Source organism: Camelina sativa, chromosome 11 (assembly GCF_030686135.1).
Source record: "Camelina sativa cultivar CO46 ecotype springtype chromosome 11, ASM3068613v1".
In the NCBI taxonomy this organism is placed as follows: Eukaryota; Viridiplantae; Streptophyta; class Magnoliopsida; order Brassicales; family Brassicaceae; genus Camelina; species Camelina sativa.
The window spans coordinates 2,413,571-2,432,509 of record NC_141890.1 but is presented as its reverse complement, the minus strand read 5'-3'; the positions used below and the strand labels follow the sequence as shown (position 1 = coordinate 2,432,509).

At 35.4% G+C, this 18,939-nt stretch overlaps 4 protein-coding genes and 1 pseudogene across 5 annotated transcripts; 1 reads left to right on the top strand and 4 right to left on the bottom strand.

The window, feature by feature from the left end:
* Positions 1 to 67: 67 nt before the first annotated feature.
* Positions 68 to 2,235, top strand: LOC104721224 (plant-specific TFIIB-related protein PTF2-like). Of its 2 annotated transcripts, XM_010439153.3 has the most exons (2): positions 68 to 2,011; positions 2,097 to 2,235. In XM_010439153.3, the coding sequence occupies exons 1-2, from the start codon at positions 254 to 256 to the stop codon at positions 2,196 to 2,198; spliced, it is 1,860 nt and encodes a 619-aa protein (XP_010437455.2). In that variant the 5' UTR covers positions 68 to 253; the 3' UTR covers positions 2,199 to 2,235. The 2 variants fall into 2 exon arrangements, with proteins under 2 accessions (XP_010437455.2, XP_019087027.2); XM_019231482.2 differs by having other exon boundaries at positions 74 to 2,188.
* Positions 2,082 to 3,719, bottom strand: LOC104721225 (WUSCHEL-related homeobox 13). Its single transcript, XM_010439155.3, is given in 4 exon segments — positions 2,082 to 2,378; positions 2,381 to 2,398; positions 2,490 to 2,987; positions 3,381 to 3,719. Coding segments are annotated over 4 exon segments (807 nt in total). The 5' UTR covers positions 3,610 to 3,719; the 3' UTR covers positions 2,082 to 2,316.
* A 7,982-nt stretch (positions 3,720 to 11,701) lies between these two features.
* LOC147933559 (uncharacterized) lies at positions 11,702 to 12,843 on the bottom strand. Its single transcript, XM_087470920.1, has 2 exons — positions 12,210 to 12,843; positions 11,702 to 12,138 (listed from the first exon to the last, which is right to left on the bottom strand). The coding sequence occupies exons 1-2, from the start codon at positions 12,841 to 12,843 to the stop codon at positions 11,702 to 11,704; spliced, it is 1,071 nt and encodes a 356-aa protein (XP_087327046.1).
* A 1,593-nt stretch (positions 12,844 to 14,436) lies between these two features.
* LOC147933558 (uncharacterized) lies at positions 14,437 to 15,690 on the bottom strand. Its single transcript, XM_087470915.1, has one exon. It carries the CDS (start codon positions 15,688 to 15,690, stop codon positions 14,437 to 14,439), a length of 1,254 nt encoding a protein of 417 aa, XP_087327041.1.
* On the bottom strand, positions 15,690 to 17,129 carry LOC147933557 (uncharacterized; annotated as a pseudogene).
* Positions 17,130 to 18,939: the final 1,810 nt, after the last annotated feature.

Sequence of the window (18,939 nt, the reverse complement as noted above, 5' to 3'; positions counted from 1 at the left end):
AATCACATTAACAGCTTGCCGTTGTTATTATCTCGACACTATATAAAACCTAATTTAGGTTGTTTAAGGAAAGGTCAAACCTTAATTACACATTGGTCTTGTTCTCTCTCTCCCAGTTCTTGTCGATTCGCCGTCGATCGGAATCTCGCTTCGCTGTCTTTTTTTACCTTCAGTTCTCAATCCTTTCGTTCGTTCACGCCGGGATTAAAAAAAAAACCCCTAATTTAAAGTTTGAAGCTTTGGGTTTTGAATCATGCGATGCAAGAGATGCAATGGAAGCAACCTTGAACGCGAAGAAGGCACAGGGAATTCGTATTGCGGTGGATGTGGGACATTACATGAGTACGATAATTATGAGGCTCAACTTGGTGGTATTAACGGACCTCAAGGTACATATATACGAGTAGGCACCATTGGTGTAGGCTCTGTTCTTGCTTATAAGGATAAGAAGATCTATGAAGCCAACAAATTGATTGATGTAATCACAGAGAGATTGAATCTTGGGAACAATGCTGAAACGGTTAAGAGTATGATTAGTAAGATCACTGATGGTGAATTTGGACAAGGTGAGTGGTTTCCGATTTTGATTGGGGCGTGTTGTTACGCTGTGGTGAGGAAAGAAGGGAAAGGTGTTTTGCCTATGGAGGAGATTGCTAATGAAGTTGGTTGTGAGTTGCATCAGTTAGGGAGTGTGATTAAGCGTGTTGTGGATCATTTGGAGTTGGAGTTGCGTGAGTTTGATCTTGTGGGTTTGTTTATGAACACGGCTAATAACTCATCGAGGTTGAGTGATGTTGATAGGGAAAAGAAGGAGAGGATAACAAAGCAAGGAGCTTTTCTGATGAATTGTGCACTCAAGTGGTTTTTGTCTACTGGGAGGAAACCAATGCCTTTAGTTGTGGCTGTTTTGAACCTTGTTGTTCAGGTTAATGGTGTTAAGGTAAAGATTGATGATTTTGCTAAAGATGCTCGGGTTTCGTTGAATACCTCTAAAATGCGGTATAGAGAGTTATTGCAGAGGCTCGTCAAGGTTGCTGAAGAAGTGCGTTTACCTTGGGCTAAAGATGTTACTGTGAAGAATGTTGTGAAACACTCAGGGACTTTGATTGGTTTAATGGAAGCCAAGTCCATGAGAAAGATAAAACTAGGGACAGGGGATGATTTAGTTAGAACTGATGGGTTTCGTTTAGAAGATATAGTGAAGGACTGCCTTAGCAAAAAAACTATGTACCGTGATGATGGTGATGATGATGGTCACCAAGATGCTATGTCTCGGTATTTTGATGTAAGAGGTGAACATCAGCTAAGTTTATGTAATAACGATGATGATATATCAGTGAAACAGTTGTCTACTCTGTCTCGGTGTTCTAATGCAGGAGGTGAAAATCAGCTAAGTTTATGTAATAACGATGATGATATATCGGTGAAACAGTTGCCTACTATGTCTCGGTGTTCTAGTGCAGGAGGTGAAAGTGAGCTAAGTTTATGTAACAATGATGATAATATGTCGGTGAGACAATTGTCTACGATGTATAAGGAATATGTGGATGGATTTTGGGGTGGGATTCTTGGGAAAATAAGCCAGGGAAACAATAATAGTATGTTGCAAAAGAAATCGTTTTTTCAGATGCTTCCGTGTGAAGATTGGTGGAAAGGGAAATCGAAACTGAGTCAAAGGCTTCTGCTCAAGGAAGTGTTGGAGAAAGATGTAGGGCTTGATGCTTTTCCTCCTTCTTACATAAAGGGTTGCGTTGCAGTTGAAAGACGAAGAGAAAAGATTGAGAAGGCTAAGTTACGGATTCATGCGATACAGCATCCTTCTGACATAGTTAGTGAAAGTGCATTGTCTTTGGAGCTTGAATATAGCAAGAAGAAAAGGAAAAGAGGAACTGAAATTGATTGGGAGGATTTGATTATCCAGACTCTGGTCTTACACAATGTGAATGAGGAAGAAATCGAAAAGGGTCATTACAAAACTTTGCTAGAATTGCATGTTTTCAACTCTGGAGAGGTTTGAACTGAAATTGTAAGCACTGAATCATTTTTTTCCATTTTTTAAAGTATAATTAAGAATATAGAAATGTTTCTGAATGCAGAAATTATCAAAGCAAGCATCACAAGACGTTTCCACATTCCATGTAAATGTTTCTCTGAAGCTGATTAATAAGATAAGCTACTTGTTTCTTAATAAGCCCTGAGAAACCCATTAAAAAAGAAGAAAAAAAAAACAGAAAAGTCTAAAACTGCTTATGACTGACTACAAAATCCATATCATTGATCTCTCTGATAATTAGAAGTTTCCTCAGCTTGTTTGAATCAGCCTGACATGCCATAGTCTTCAACATGATCATAAAGATTGTAGCTTTCAGACAGTCCTTTCCCACAAGATGCTCATCCCCTGCAAACACACAAATCACAAGAAATCATCTGAGTTTGGTCACAACCTTTCTTGACCATTTCTATAAAGCTAATATCTGTTTGTTACTTACTTGGATTTGATAGAACTCCTAGCAAGTGAAGGTCTGAGCTCATCTCAGGGCTCTGAAAGCAAAGATCTTCAGGCCTAGGAGCTGTTGTTGTTGTTGCTGCTGTCCCTATGCCATTATTGTTGTTATTGCCATCAGGAAGACCAAGAAGACTCTCTGGTCTTCTCTTCTCATTCAGTGCCTCAACTTCAGTCTCTACCTCAGACTCATTATTGTTGTTGCCAGAAGAACCACCACCACCACCATGCTGCTTCCTCTTGGAGCGAGCACGTCGGTTCTGGAACCAGTTGTAGACATTTTGCTCAGCAATCTGGCCGTGTTGGCTCAGCTCTTCGGTTATGTCTTTGATCTTCTGCTTGCTCGGTGTACCCGTGCCTTGATCGAATATACGCTCAAGAATCTGAAGCTGAACGGGCGTAGGAGTCCACCTCTGTCTAGCAGTCATCTTATGACCTATAGATGACATCATTGGGTCTGCATATAGACCTCCCAATCTCCCTCCTGTTAACAACAACCAACAGACAAATGAAGCAGAGTTGTTGAAGTTAAAACTAAATAAAAATTGAAACTTTATATCTCAAAAACAAAACCATCAAGCATAAACATGTTTTTTGGGTGGCAAATTCTAAAATCGATTCTAGAATTCCCCAAGAACCATAATTTTCCTTACTCATAAATCAAAAATCCACGAAAGGTATGGTCTTTGAATCAGATTTAACCCAAGAAATTATTTAAAAGGCAGAGAATTTTCAATTACATATTCACCAAAGTGAAGTAGAATCACTTAAATCAACCAAAACCACACAAAAGTTAAAGTTACAAAACGAACCCTTTTTTGTTTTCTTTAAGTGAACAGAGAGAAGAAACGAAATGGAAGAAGAAGAAGAAAGAGACCTGCAAGATCTTGTTGAGCAGTGAGGGTTTTGTGCATCTCAACAAGACGCTCACAAATAGTGCCATAAATAGCAATCTGTTTCCTGAGAGTCTCATACTGCTCATCGGTCATCACCTTCACGTACATTCCTCCTCCACCGGCGCCGGAGCCACCGCCATTAACATCGATCCCTTGAAGATTAGAAGAGTGAAGGTTATTGGGTTGTTGCTGATGATCCCATTCCATCATCTCTTTTGTCAGAATTTTGCTCAGAAGATTTCTCTCTTTTCTTTTTTTGTTCTTTTCTCTTTTTCTCTGTGTGAATGAAGAAACAGAGCAAAGTCAGTGCTTTTTCGGGAGTAGAAGGAAAGGTAAAGGCAGAAAAGGACAAAAAAGCTTAATTAATATTATTTGTTTGTTCTCATTTTAAAATAGTTTACTGTAGTATTATTACAAAGAATTATAATAACAAACGGTAATGATTCAATATTTGGCAATCATAGGGTGATTTAAGGAAACTATTTAACCAAAGGTTATATAGTTTCTATTTTCTAATTTGACCGTTTAAAAAAATTATACGTTATTTACAATATAAGTAGGTTAAACGGCTACTTCCATATATAACTGGATATTTAAGCTATCTTATTTGATTTTTTTTGGTTGGAGTTAGTTAGCCGTTGCCTTTGGATGCAATCGTTCGAATTGATGATACAAAGTATTCATAGCTATGCAATATAAATGAGGGCTTTATAGTCGTTGGTTAATTAGTAATTTTCAAGGAACTGAAGTATGGTTATAGTTTGAACTTCTTAATGTTCTTTTTTTTTTTATCAAATTAAACTTAGAATATAAATATAGTAATGAATGTTATACATTTTGTTGTGTGTTTTCACGTTCCAAAAATTTTAATTTGGAATAAGACATGACAATACAATACTAGTAACCTTTATAAAAGATAGATTATGTTTTTATTATTAGGTGAAATCTTTATTCAGTCGACAAATTTGCCCTAATCCCAGTAATAGTATACATATGTTTGTGACTTATAAATTTATGATTTTCTAATTGGTTTATGAAAAGCTTGCTTTTCAGTTTTCTCCTTTTGCTTTTATAGTTCCAATTTGTGTTTTTGTTTTTTGTCAACAGTCAAATTGGTATTACAACTTTTAAATATGCGATAAAGAGCACTTATGCCAAGATAAAATAACACTTTAATCTCCTCTTTTCCCTGACCGATTAACTGACATTCCGTTGATTGATAAATTGAGGTTGCGATCTAACTTTCTGACACATTCCACATTATATTTTTTCCCAATCCCATTATTCTATAGAGATTATTAGTTTCACCGTCTTTTGCAATCCCTATCATCTTATAACTCATAATTAAGAAAAATAAAATGAAAAACCATGATAGAAATAAAAATAAAAATTTGATGGACCAATCAAGACTTATAAGTTAAGTAGCGGCGACCACCAAAAAAAAAAAAAAAGTTAGGGAGCAATAGTTCACACGTGTCGTTTGAACAGTAGAATTTTGTAGGTGGTCGGTGTCCGCCGCCCATGTTCCACGGGCACTTAGATTTAAATATGATATAATCTGACTCATTAATTGCCAAACCATTTAACCAAAAACAAAAAAAAAAACAAAAAAGCAATGAAATTGATCCTTCATTATTGAATAACCCGGCCAAACATTGAAATGTGACCATGGTCGACCAAAACATAGAAAAGAAAGAAATATATAATACGTGGTCATGACTCATGCCGTATTGTAGTCGGAGGCGTAGTGATTGTCGGGACGTGTGATTTACTCTTAAACTTACATACTGTAACCTTTTCAAGTTACGAACAAATTATTAACCTTTGTAAACCAAAAGATGGAACTACTTGTTTGATACTGTTATATACCAATGTATCAATGCCTTGCGTAAAAATACGATGAACCAACTTTGGAAGATTGATAGTTGTTTGATCATAAATCGTTTTTTTCCCTAACATTATGATTTTTATATATAGCCAGAAAACTTTATAGTAAAAATCCCTATTATATTCTGAATTCTACTGCTATCGTTTACTAATTACTAATATACAGGTTTAGTAGTGGTTTAAATAAATAACGACACTGACAGCAATAGACTAGTACAACCTCGTTTATCTTGTTATCATGTTTTACGTTGGACCATTTGTTTATCTAATTATGATCATCGTTTTTTCCGGACAGTATACATACTTTTGTTTACTTAGGTTTTTAATTGTCAACATAATGGACGAAAATAATGCGGTTTGCATGTGCGACCCTAAGTCAAGTAACGAGACCAAACAGTGTATATAAATGCCCAAAAGTCCATATTCAAACAAATTTAGATATATATTATTTTTTGTCATTATATGAATGTAACAAGATCAATCAATCTTCGCAAAACTAAACGTTTTTATTTTCAGAAAACAAAACTCTTGAAATATACTAATAAGTACAGAAAAATGAAAAATTATTTTGATAAGATACATCTTTATATGTAAGATTTAAAATTAAATTAATAAATGTGATACTGACTCACTATGTATAATTAAGAAAGTTCACATCCATCTAGGAGTAGAAGATTCAAGCAGCCGGAAAATATAGAGACCACACAAATGGAGATATCCGATCCAGAACAATACTATTTACATAAAGTTTATGAATCGACCAAATGATAGGGCCGGGAATTTAAAAATTTAAAAATATAATATAAGAAAAAAGTTTCATATAAATTTGTCCATATATAGAGATGTCTATATATTCTTTAATTACATGGCTGACTTAGTGATGATGAGGCCAGATTAGATTATATCTAACCCATTGGATTCTCTTTGGCTAAACTTCTTTGGATTCTTCCTTTAGATTGGAGAGTTTGGTGTACCTATAGCTTCTCTCTAGTATTCTATTTCTATTTTCTACCTATATTTTATGCTTACTTCTCTAACATGATGTCTTTTGTATTTATTCTACACTCCGATTCTTGTAATGTATGCGTATGCTCTTAGTTCCGGAACAAAACAAAACCATAATGATTTCGCTTTAACTGAAGATGCAAAATTATTTACAAACCCTTACAAAAAAGTTAAGCCTTATGAAAAGTAATTAATAAATGGAATATATATATGCGCCAGTAATATTTTCTATTACAGCTGAACATTTAACAGATTGTTTTGGTTAAGCCATATCCTATTTCTTACCTTTCTCTTTTACCATGTACATATGGGTAATCATTATAACACGGAGATAGTGAATAAAATAAGGGACTTCAGTAGGATTATGAATATGTTTGAACCAAAAAACCTTGAACTCAAAGTGAAGACATCTTCCTCTTTTTTGTTTTTGTTTGTTTTTATTTTCAGTTGTCCACGTGGACGTGACTTTCCTTCCTCTATAATTATTGCAATTAATAGCTTTTAATAGTCACTGAGGACCTATTGGTGATTACTTTGTACATAAGTTTATTGGGTACTTTAAATAATTCATTCAAGCCCAGATATCTATCTCCTCACAGGCCCAGTCCATCTGTTTAACGGGTTGATCAATTAGGCCTGGACACTAATACCCGTTACCCGTATTCTATCCGACGTATCCGTCCCGAAAAAAAGGTACCCGCTAATTTAGGATCGAGTAAAGGTTGTTATAATTATATTATCTGTGAGTAAGGGACGAGTATAGGGTATTAGTTTAGTTTTTAATACCCGTCCCGTTACTCGTCCCTTCACCCGTTTTGTTACCCGATGCGTAAATACCCTTTAATATTTTATATTATTTTTATTTATTATTAATTTATAAATATATTATAGAGTTAAAGTTAAAGTCTAACTTCAACTTAGTCCAACTGGACGCCCAATTGAATTAATATTTTATTTTTATTTTTTAAGTTTGTAATTTTCTAATTTTTGGACCTATATGTTGCATACATTTATGAATTTTTCCTTTTTCGGATTTTGGAATATGAAATTATTATTGCGATTATTGACAATTTTTTTATCGGATATTCATTTTTCCGGGTAAGAGTAAAGGGTCGGGTATTTAAATGGTCAACTATTTTTTTCCGGGTAACCGTTTTTCCGGGTATCCGTTATTTAAAGGTCGAGTACGAGTAATTTTTTTCTATTACCCGTTAGGGTCGGGTTGGGTAAAGGGTACGAGAAAATTCAAGGGTACCCGTTCCGTGCCCAGCCCTAGGATCAATTGTTGTAGAACATGATATTTTATTATTTCGCAATTTCTTCTGCCTTTTTAACAACTAGGTTTTGACGCGTGGGTTTATTTGATATATTTTGATAAAAAATTTTATATGATTGATTACGGTAATAAAATATTATCTCATAAAAAAAAAAAAAATTAGTACTAAGGAAAAAAAAAAATTTCAGATACATAATATTTTAAAATATAAAATCAGTTGTGTTATAAAATCAAATCTGATAAAAAAAATCATAAATTTAACTTGACGTCCAGGCGAAGCAAATCAAACTGATGACCTCACATATCCTAAATCATTTTCTTTGACCACCAGAAAAACGAAACAATTTTATAATCATGAATTTAACTCGTTTTTATATTTAATTGATCGCTACCACCTATGTTTTCGTGTTTTTTATTCAATGTTTTCTAATTATTCATATTCTTTCTTGTCATTTTCATTGTCAAATTTTGTGTTAATTGTCATTGTAACTTTTACCGTTTGGTTCTTCGTTATACTCTTTTTCTTCTTCTTCTTCGTCAACTTCTTCACATTCTTCCACTAAAAAACCATTTTTTAGACTATCATACAACTTGTTAACCCATCAAACTTCAAGAACAAAATCATTTTTTTTTCATAAAATTTGTAAAATTCATGATTACCAGCATAGTCAACACATGCACCCAATTCATTGATAATTTTATCAAACTGATAAACTTCTCAAACCAAAATCTTTACTTGGTTTATAATATTTTAAAAACATAATAAAATATACTAATAATATTTATTTAATATGAATCATATGATATATAGAAATATGAGTACACTATAAGAACATATTAATTATAAATAAATAATATCAATTATATTATATCTTCAAATAATATCAACCGTATCATATTATCAAATAACCGTAACCGTATATAACAGTAACCGCTTGCACCGTAACCGTATTTAAACGTAACCGTTTGTTAAACGGTTCTGGTTAAGGTAACAAAAATTTCTAACTATAACCGATGATTAATAAACCTTAACCGTGACAACCGTAACCCTGGCCATGCTTATGTATAGCTAATAAAATATGTGTGTTTGTCGTCCATCTTTCTTCTTTAAACCTCAAAATTTGACTCAAACATCAAATTAAGGTCTTGCGATGTCAATCCTTCTTCCTTAGACCCAAAAATAAAAAATTAATGAAAGAATATCAACTCATCTCTAAAATCATACATAAAAATATATTTTACAGCTCATAAGAAATAAAAAGCATAAATGTAGATAAATAAGATAATTTATGTTTTGCATCAATATTTCTAATATTTTAAACTTTTAAAAGGTTTCAAAATACAAAATTTGAACCTTTTAAATTTTTTTAATATTTATAATATTTTAAAATTTGAAAATTTAAAACTTATAATATTTAAAAACTTTTTAAAAGCTAAGAACTTTTAAAAGTTTCAATATTTATAATATTTAAACTTTTAAATTTTTTAAATATTATAATATTTTTTTGAAACTGTTTAAAGTTTTAATTTGATCAAATAAAAAACCAGATCAAACCAAATAAAACTTTTAAACTTGGTCGCCTGATAAATCAAGTTTTCCTGCTCATTCGTTGTTGGAAGCATATTAATCTTATTTATACTGGTTCTGAACTATTGTCTAAAAAATTTCTAGCCGATGTGGGATATTGTGATTAGTTTTTTGATTTCCATAAATTTCAAATTTTCCTTTTTCTAAAAATTCTAAAAATTTAAAAAATGTTAATGAATGACATGTTAAATCATGATAGATTGTTTAAAATAATTTTTAATATAGAAAAATCTAAAAATTGTATAAAATGTTAATAAGTGATATGTCAAATTTCTATTGGTTGTTTAAAATCCTATGTGGACAGCTTTAGAAACTTATAGTTCTACTTTTTATTAGTATAGATTACGCTATAATACATACCGTATTTACTATTTAGAATTTTATCTTATGGGTTTTTTAAAAAAATTATTATGTCAGGATCTTTTACCCTTCGGAATCATTGGTTTTAATTTTAACTAGAAATATAATACTTTTTGCTTTGTTCCTAATTAGTCACTAGACGTTACAATATATATTGTTTATAATCGATACATCGGACTTTGATGAAAAACAGATCTTTGATGAAGTTTTCACGTGTTTGGTGTCTTGATTTTTTGTTTTCATGTCATTACAGAAACCGTTTCTCTAGTATTTTATCTAAATCATGTCAGTATCTTAGTCATGAACATCATGTCCCAAAGTTAAATCTTGGGGTACGATACAATAAATAAAAAATCTCCACAAAGTTAAAGAGAGCGTATCCGATGAATGAAATTATTCAGGGTGGGTTCAACCTTTTTATCGTTGCTTTGATATAAAACCCACTCTATTACGCTAGGAATCGCATTATCGCAATAGATATGATAAATCAAAGAGAGTAAGAAAACCTTTAAACAAAAAAAAAAGCAATTATAATATATATAGAATTTTAATTTGATCAAAGATAACAAAAGTATTTTTTTTTTTTTTGACAATAATAATAAAAGTATGTTTAAACTTTAAAGGTACCAAAAAGTCGGTGGTCAGAGATGTCGAAGAAAAAGGCAGCGTGATCTAAGACCGTCCATCTACATAAAATCGGACGTCTCTCGTAACAAAAAGGTCAGATCAGATCAACCAACTTCAGCTAGAGGGGACCCATATTAGAGATAACACTTGCCACGTGTAGCGTTTGACCTGTCTCTTAAGAGGACCCACCCTTCTTAACAGTTCTAGCCTCTACCATGATTTAGTTTTTTTTTTTTTTTTTCGTCTGAACGATTATATCAAGGTAAATGTTACTGAAGAGTTACACTTAAACAAGGGAACGAGGACAATCAAAACAGGAGCCAAAAATTAAGCAAATATAGATTCAGCTTGGAACACCTTCTCTAACCAAAAAGGATAGCCGTGAGCTACATAAGATTATGATCATTCATCTCAAGTATGGGTGTCAAAATGGGTCAAGACTAATGGTTTAACTCAATTCAACTCAAATCAAAAACCCTAATAAGTTGAAAATTTTAACCCTAATGACTTGATGGGTTAAATGAGTTGATGATTAAATGAGTTAATGAGTCAAATGAGTTTGGTTATAATAGGTTTACGAGTTAACCCACTAACCCATCAATTTCTACATTATCAACCTAATATCATCAACATCATCATAATTTTCCCGCCAAAATCTCAAACCCGCAATTTTCCCGCCAAAAACACAAATCCGTAATTTTTGATAAAAATTGAAATCCGTAGTTTTCTTGCTAAAATTCAGAATTTATAATTTTTACGCCAAAAACGCAAACCCGCAATTTTCTCACCAAAATTCAAATCCGCAATTTCCCGCCAAAATCTCAAACCCACTATTTTCCCACAAAAATGCAAACTCATAAATTTCTCGCCAAAAACGCAAACCCGTAAATTTCCCGCCAAAATCGTAAACCCGTAAAATTTCCCGCCAAAAATGCAAACCCATAAATTTTCCGCCAAAAACGCAAACCTGTAAATTTCCCGCCAAAAATGCAAACCCACAAACGTAAATTTTCCGCCAAAAATGCAAACCCGTAAATTTCTCGCCAAAAACGCAAACTTGTAAATTTCCCGCTAAAACGCAAACCCGCAAACGTAAATTTCCCGCCAAAAACGAAAACGCGTAAATTTCTCGCCAAAAACGCAAATCTGTAAATTTTCCGCCAAAATCTCAAAACCACAATTTTTCCGCCGAAAATGTAAATTCTGATTTTTCCTCTATAATTTTCCACTAAAAGTTATGTGATGGTGATAATGATGATGATAGTAAAAAGGATGATAAAGATTAATTATTATTATTTTATATTATATATTAATTAATTTATATTGTAGTGGGTTAACCAATTATTCATCTAACTCATTTAACTAAATGGATTCATGGGTTGATCCAACCCAATTGTTAAACGAGTTGAGTCAACTCATTAACTCATTTAACTTTTAACTCATTGGATAATGAGTTGAGTTGGGTTGAGTTAACTATTTTGACATCTCTAATCCCAAGTGACGCTCTTTGCTATGAGGGAGGCACCTGTGTTTGCCTTTCTATCCTCCAAAACTACCTTTCAAGCTGGGATAAAGTTGAGTGCCTGCAGCAACTTTTCAAACTGAACCTTGAAGTTAGGCCAAGCTGTTGGTCTCGAAATAGCCCCAACCATGTCCTTTTGTTCAGTAGCAAAAATTACTTTGAGTATATGTAAACTCCCAATACTTTCCATAACCCAAAGGAGACATTGTAAATCTGCTTCCCCTTTTGAAGTGATAAACCTAAAGGATCTTCTACTATGGAGAAGAATTGTACCTTCTGAGTTTCTTAACACCCGAGCCGTTCCACTTGTGTCTTTAAAATTATCCCATGAACTAGCCACATTGCACTTTAGCCAAGGTTTATCTGGTGGCTTCCAAACCTGCAACTTGGACTGATTGTTTTTCTGAATTCTTCCTTCTTCAAGCTGATCCAGTTCTTGTGCTTGAAACCATTCTTTTGTGTCTTCTTTTATCTCTTTGAGCAAATCAGAGATATTAAAGATATTACCTTCGAACACTAAGTTGTTGTGACACTTCCAAAGTAACCAACAAATCCAAGGGAGAGTTCTCCTGGTTTGTAAGGGCACCATCTTCCAAAGTAACCAACAAATATGAGGATCGAGTGAAGGTTCTGATAGATAGAATGTTGGTTAAACCCATCCTCCGGAAGAGGGAAACCTGAAAGTGCCCACACTTGTCTAGCCAAAGGGCAGGCGAAGAGCATGTGATTGATTGATTCGCCTTCTACACCACAAGTTTGACAACGGGAATCGAGTTTTAGGCTCATGGAGTTAAGTTTTTCTGCTACCGGGAGCGCACCTGAAACTGCCTTCCATAAGAATATTTTGATCTTAGACGGTGCAAATAGTTTCCATATCAAGAACTTAATCTCATTGCAAGAGGGAAGCATGTTAGCAAGATTTACTTCATCTTCTTTGAAAACTTGACTCGCCAACCAGTACCCTGATCTGACACTATAATCACCACTTTTTTTGTGCTTCCAAACCATGAAATCTTTCGAAGAGAGGACCGGTTTGTTGGCTCGGATCAAATCCACATCTCTGGGAAAGAAGTTTTCCTCCAAGGCATTTAAATTCCAGTCTTTAGCAATTGGATCAATCAGATCACTCACATTAAGCTCCAGATCCACAAGGCTGTTCTTCATTAGAGGGGCTCTCATTCTGCCATCTTCTAGCCAAAGGTTGGTCCATACCTTAAGTGAGACACCATCCCCAACTCGCTGCTTTAGACCCAATTTTAAAAGTTCTCTCCCATGCAAAATACTTCTCTACGCAAAAGAGGGTCTTGATCCAACTTCTGCAGAAAGGAACTGAGTCTCAGAATAATAACGACTTTTCATGAAAAGAGAGAAGAGAGAATCCGGTGACTGAATCAAGCGCCACGTTTGCTTAGCCAAAAGAGTCTGGTTAAACAACTCTAAATCCTTGAAACCAAGACCTCCCTGATCCTTGGATAAACAAAGTTTGTCCCACACAATCCAGTGAATTTTCCTCTGGTTCTCTGCCGAGTTCCACCAGAAAGAAGACATTGCACTTGACAGCGACTCGACAGCGACTCACAAGTGGATTTTGGTAACTTAAAGCAAGACATGGCAAACACTGGCATGACCATAGCTACCGTCTTGAGTAACATCTCTTTTCCACCTTGAGAGAGTGATCTAGCTAACCAACCTGATAACCTGTTTTTGAGCTTTTCGTGAATCTAAGCCAACATGTCCTTTTTTGAGCCACTAAAACATTCAGGAAGACCCAGATAGTTGCCTGTACCCCCTTCGTTTGTTATGCCGAGAATGTCTTTGATAGATATCCTATTCACGTCACCCACTTTATTTCCGAAAGTGATAGCTGACTTGTCGAGATTTATCACTTGACCAGTAGCTTCTCCGTAGACCTTAAGAATGTTCTGTAGGGGTTCACATTGTTCCTCCTCCGCTTTGCAGACAAACAGAGTATCATCAGCAAAAAGCAAATGGTGAATGGAGGGACCCTCTTCTGAGAAACTCATGCCTGTCAAAGTTCCTTGATGCTCTGCCTTATTCAACATGTGAGGTAGTCCTTCTGTGCATAACACAAACAGGAAAGGTGAAAGGGGGTAACCTTGCTTTAGTCCACGTTGTGGGGACACTAGACCATGAGGCTGACCATTGATGAGAACAGTGCAGGTGACAGTCGTTACACATTTCATCAACCTTTCGACCCAAGTAGAGTTGAACCCTAAAGCAAGAAGAAGCTGATAAAGGTAACTCCACTCTACCCTGTCAAAAGCTTTTGACATATCCGTCTTTATAGCCATATAATCCTTTGACATTCTATCATGCGTCCTTAGGGCATGTACCACTTCATGTGCAATGATGATATTGTCCGAGATCAGTCTGTCTTCCACAAAAGCCGATTGATTAGGCGATACTAGTGTTGGTAGAAGAGGTTGCAGCCTTGAGACCAAAATTTTTGAGATTACCTTGTACGTAACTGAACAAAGACTGATAGGTCTTAAGTCAGACATCAGGGCAGAATTAACCTTTTTTGGGATTAAACAGAGCTGCGTGAAGTTCCACTCCGACGGGAAGATACCCTCTTACAAGAATTTTAGTACCTCCAGTGTTAACTATGGACCAACAATGTCCCAATATTGTTGAAAGAATAAACTTGTCATGCTGTCGGCATCTAGAGCACTAGTGGCATAGATTGAGAAAACCGCCAACCTGACTTCCTCTTTCGTGACTTTGCTAGGAGATGGTCGTTCATTTCGGCAGTTACTCTTCGCTGGAAATCTTCAAGTAGTGCGGAGGGATGAGTGGGTACGAAGACGAGAAAAGCTTCTGAAAGTACGAGCATGCTATTTCTCCTTTAGAGGCTTCAACCGAGTGAAGAATACCTTGATCATCCATTAGTTGGTCCACACCATTTTTATTTCTCTCTGCCTTGACTGAAGCATGAAAGTACTTGGTATTTTTGTCCCCGGAGTTGTGCCATTTCCTCTTGCACTTCTGTTTCCAAAAACTTTCTTCCTCTCTATGGGATAAGACCATCTCTTTCTGCAAGAAGGACATTCTAGGGAAAGATGGGTGGATTGCAGCATGTTCCACTTCAATCTGACTCTGAATATTATTGATTTTCTCCTTTGCATTGGTGTTGTTGACTCTCTTCCAGTTTCTCAGAGATTTACGACACCTTCTTAGTCGTTCCGAAAGGGATTGTCCAAAAGGAGAACTGGACGAGAGCCAAGCTTTTTTAATAGACTCTAAGACTAAGGGCTGGTGAAGCATTCTCTTATCAAAACGAAAGGATCCCCTGTAAGAATCCTGAGAAGAGAAGAGATTTACTAAGATTGGTCTATGATCAGACCCTTTTTTCTTAAAGAACATTTGATTCGCCACCGGAAAGGTTTGGAGCCATTCTTTGTTGCCAAAACACCTGTCTAGCTTGCATTGGATCCAGAGGTCTCCTCTTCTGCCACCCCAAGTATAACTATTACCATAGCTAGGGAGCTCAACCATTCCACAACCTTGTAACATGTTTGAGAAATCCGTGAAAAAATTCTCACTTCTTCGAGGGCCTCCTAGTTTTTCACCATTGTGCAGAATCTCGTTGAAGTCACCTAGCATACACCATTTCTCCTTTCTACTCAACCCAATTCTTGTGAGCTTCTCCCACACTGACTGTCTGAGATCACTCCTTGGATTACCATATATAAAGGACACATAGAACTTGAAATTCTGATAAACTACTTCTAGATCCATTATATTCTTATCCACAAAAAGAAAGTCGATGTTTATGCTTTTCTTCCAAAAAATTGCCAATCCTCCACATCTACCAACTGGATCCACCGTATATACCCTATCATATCCCAACCAAACTTGAATATCTACAAGGACGTTCCTAATATTCATAGTCTCCATCAAGAACAAAATCTCAGGAAAATGTTTTTTACGCATTTCCATGAGACGCTGAACTGTCAAGTCTTGAGGCCGCCCCAAACCTTGGCAGTTCCAGCTGATTATGCTCATTAGATATCGGACGGTCCCTCATTTGGGAACACCTCTTGTTTTTTGCGCTTTGCGACTTTCTTAGGATCAGTTTTCAGAATGGCACATTTCCTCTTCGATGCACATCCTTTCGTATCAGATTTAGCTTTACCTTTCTGAGGTAAACCTTTGTCAGAATTGGAGTCAAAACCTGGCGGGTTTCTTTTGGATGGAACATGTCTTCTTCTAGTCTTGGCCTTTGAATGTTTTGTCCCGGATGCACTAGGTTCAGAGAACCCAGGAGCATATGCCATAAAACAAAACATTGAGGAGGATGACGAGTCTGAGTAGGTTACTAGAGCAGGACCTGTGGCTTCATCATTATTTTGGCTTTTTTGGGATAGCAATGGCGCCGAGAAAGCTTTATTCTGAGTTGATTCAGCAGGAGTGTTGAAAGAATCATAATCGAAGACCAATCCCTTTTCCTTAAAGAAATCTGAAGATATAATGGGGGCGGGTTCCATACGCAAGATCGTCTTCTGGGAGAGATGATCACTTTCAGCCTCCGCTACAGTCTTCTTAACTCTCTCAATTCGGATCCTTTTATCCTCTCCTTCGCTTCCCACTAGAATATATTGTCGCATACCTTCCAGAATGAGAGGGTCAATACGAGGCCATCCTAGAATAGGATGGATTCCTACTTGGTCTTCTCTTAGGACTCCGAAAAGAGGATCACTTTCTTTAAGGATGAGAGGAGGAGGAGGTCTTACTACCTTTTTTTCCAGATTTTCTTTCGAGAATTTCATCCTCCTTTCGTTTTTGCAGGATGGGACATATGTCAGTCTCGTGTGTTAACCTTTGGCAGTGGTAAAACCTCTTTTGGATTTTTTCGTAGTGGAACCAGATGGTTGTAGATTCGCCGTTCTTAAGGTTGATGATTTTTGATTTTTTCAGAGGTCGGCTGACATCAAACCTTATTTTGACACGAACGAAACCTTGACTTTGAGGCTTATCTGGATCAAAGACTACTTCCAAAACTTACCCGACAAGCTCGCCTAAAAGCGTTATCGCCTCCTTCGTGTAGTAATTAACTGGAATGTTGCGGATTTGAACCCAGATCGGAATGAATTGCAGGAAGTCTGGTGGGGGGGGTTCTCTGTCCATCTTTCCAAAGCTAAATTCCAATCATTGAAAGATTGTACTCCTTTTTCCAGAATTTCAAGTAGGTCGTGTTCAGATCTGAAGATGAATTGGAATATTTCTTTCGATAGAGCTACTCCTCTTATTCTTTCCGGTTTCTGCCACTTCCGAGGCATATTCAGTACCAGCTGAGACATGCTTTGATGATCAGGGTTGAGGAGACGACCAATCACACTCAGGTGGTTTCTTTCGCTGCTGCTGAACTGGGGAAGATCCGACATCTCGAAGGGGGATTCGTCATCGTCGAGTGACATAGCCATCAAGACTCGATCCATAGCTGCCGATATTGGAGAAGATCTTTGGTCGGAATAGCTATGCAGATTGTGTACCAGGGTATTTGCAACAGTGAAAACGAGGAGATGGAGACACAAACCCTAATTTTCTTCACACGAACAAGCTAAAGTGAAGAAAAAATTGGGTAAACGGTGAGTTTTGCTAAGAGGAAATTAAGTGTTTTTCCTAACAAAGACCCTATCTTCAATAGATTGAAAGACTCTATCTGAAGAAGAGGTTACTAAGCCCAAAAAAAAGGAAATCTTGTTTTCGTTGAGTCTTCTCTATGATAGAGTACCAAAATTAATTTGCCATGATTTAGTTAATGTTACAATAACTAAATATATTGATTTGATTGGTAAAACAAAAAAAAAGGGCTATTTTTTTTACTAAGTAACAATACTAAAGTAATTATAAACAAAAACAAACAGTAATAAAATAAAAGGATACAACAAAAACTATGAATAATAATTTTGGTAAGTCTTAGACTAGTGTGTAAAAACCAATTGTAATGAGAGATCAAAGGAAATCAAAAGTAAAAAACCATTTAAAAATAGACTATATAATGTATACTGAATTATTTTTGGGAATAAAAGATAACTTTTAATACAATTTTATCATATGGTGATATTCATTTTTCTTTGATCATATTTGGCCTATAGTATATTGATCTTTCACTCTACTCTAAGAGGTACACGCACACACACACAAAAGCTAGACGTCTTGTGTTGGTTGGATGAGTTAGTAAGGAACAATTATCCCAAACGTACTGTATGTCGTCTCCATATGCATGGATTAAGGTTGATGTGGTAGTAATGCTTTCAATGCTAGTAATTACATTTTCCAACTAGAGAGAACAACAATTATAAATCGTTTTAGCAAGTTTTATTATATGGAGTAGTTTATATAATTATTTTGTCACGAATACTATGCCATCTATTATTTATTATATTAAGCTTGAAAATTCACAGTTGAGCGATATAATATGTGTATTTTTGTTTGATATAATTAGTTTTTTTTTTTTTTTGGTATGTTTGGTTGGTCGAATTTGCTTAGAAATAGTTAGAAATTAAATGATTTTACAACCCAGATATTTGGGAATTTTGTGGACTTCAAAATGTATGATATGTTGCCATATATGTGTATGATTAAATATTTTTTGTGTGGGTCAGTGGGTCGCCGTTTATAAAACAAAACCGTCAAATCAAAGGAACCGTTACTTCTCGCATCAACACTCTGCAGTTCTCGTTTCTCTCTCTCTCTCTCCCTCTCTCCCTTCTCTTTAGTCCGAGGAATTCGAAACAGTGGTTGTTTGTTACGAGTTTGATCTTTTGTCTATTTTCTCATTCGATCGCTTTGTAATTTTTTGAATTAATCCAAATATTTACGATTCTTCACTTGGCCGTTCGATAAAAGATGTTCGTGAAGAAGTTGGTCGAAATAGCAGCGAAGAAGGTACAATTACAAAATCCCTTCTTTCTAATCCTCTTTGAACTGTTCATCTTCTTCGTGCGATTGGGTTTCTGAGAGGTTCAAAACTGTGTGATTCGTCTATTTTTTGTTTTGTTTATTTTTGTGTTCAAATAAAATATCAAATTTCGAAATCCTGAAGTTTACTGAAATCGATGTTAGATCCATCTTAGAATATAATAGTAGTTGATTTTTTCTCCCCTGGGTCTTATAGATTAATCACAGAATTAATGTTAATTAGAGTGTGTGTGATGGGTTTTTGTCGGATTTATAACACAGATCTTGTTACTTGTGAATGTGACTCTTTCTTGACTCTGTGTCGGTTCCTGGTTAGCCCAGTTGTTTGAT

What these genes read in the sequence shown, in the direction of transcription:
- LOC104721224 (XM_010439153.3), top strand. Translation starts at nt 254, where the DNA reads ATGCGATGCAAGAGATGCAATGGAAGCAACCTTGAACGCGAAGAAGGC. An exon ending in ATGTTTTCAACTCTGGAGAG is followed by an intron (nt 2,012 to 2,096) that starts GTTTGAACTGAA and finishes TTCTGAATGCAG; the next exon opens with AAATTATCAAAGCAAGCATC.
- LOC147933559 (XM_087470920.1), bottom strand. Translation starts at nt 12,843, where the DNA reads ATGAGAGCCCCTCTAATGAAGAACAGCCTTGTGGATCTGGAGCTTAAT. An exon ending in ACTCTCCCTTGGATTTGTTG is followed by an intron (nt 12,139 to 12,209) that starts GTTACTTTGGAA and finishes ATTTGCTCAAAG; the next exon opens with AGATAAAAGAAGACACAAAA.
- LOC147933558 (XM_087470915.1), bottom strand. Translation starts at nt 15,690, where the DNA reads ATGAGCATAATCAGCTGGAACTGCCAAGGTTTGGGGCGGCCTCAAGAC.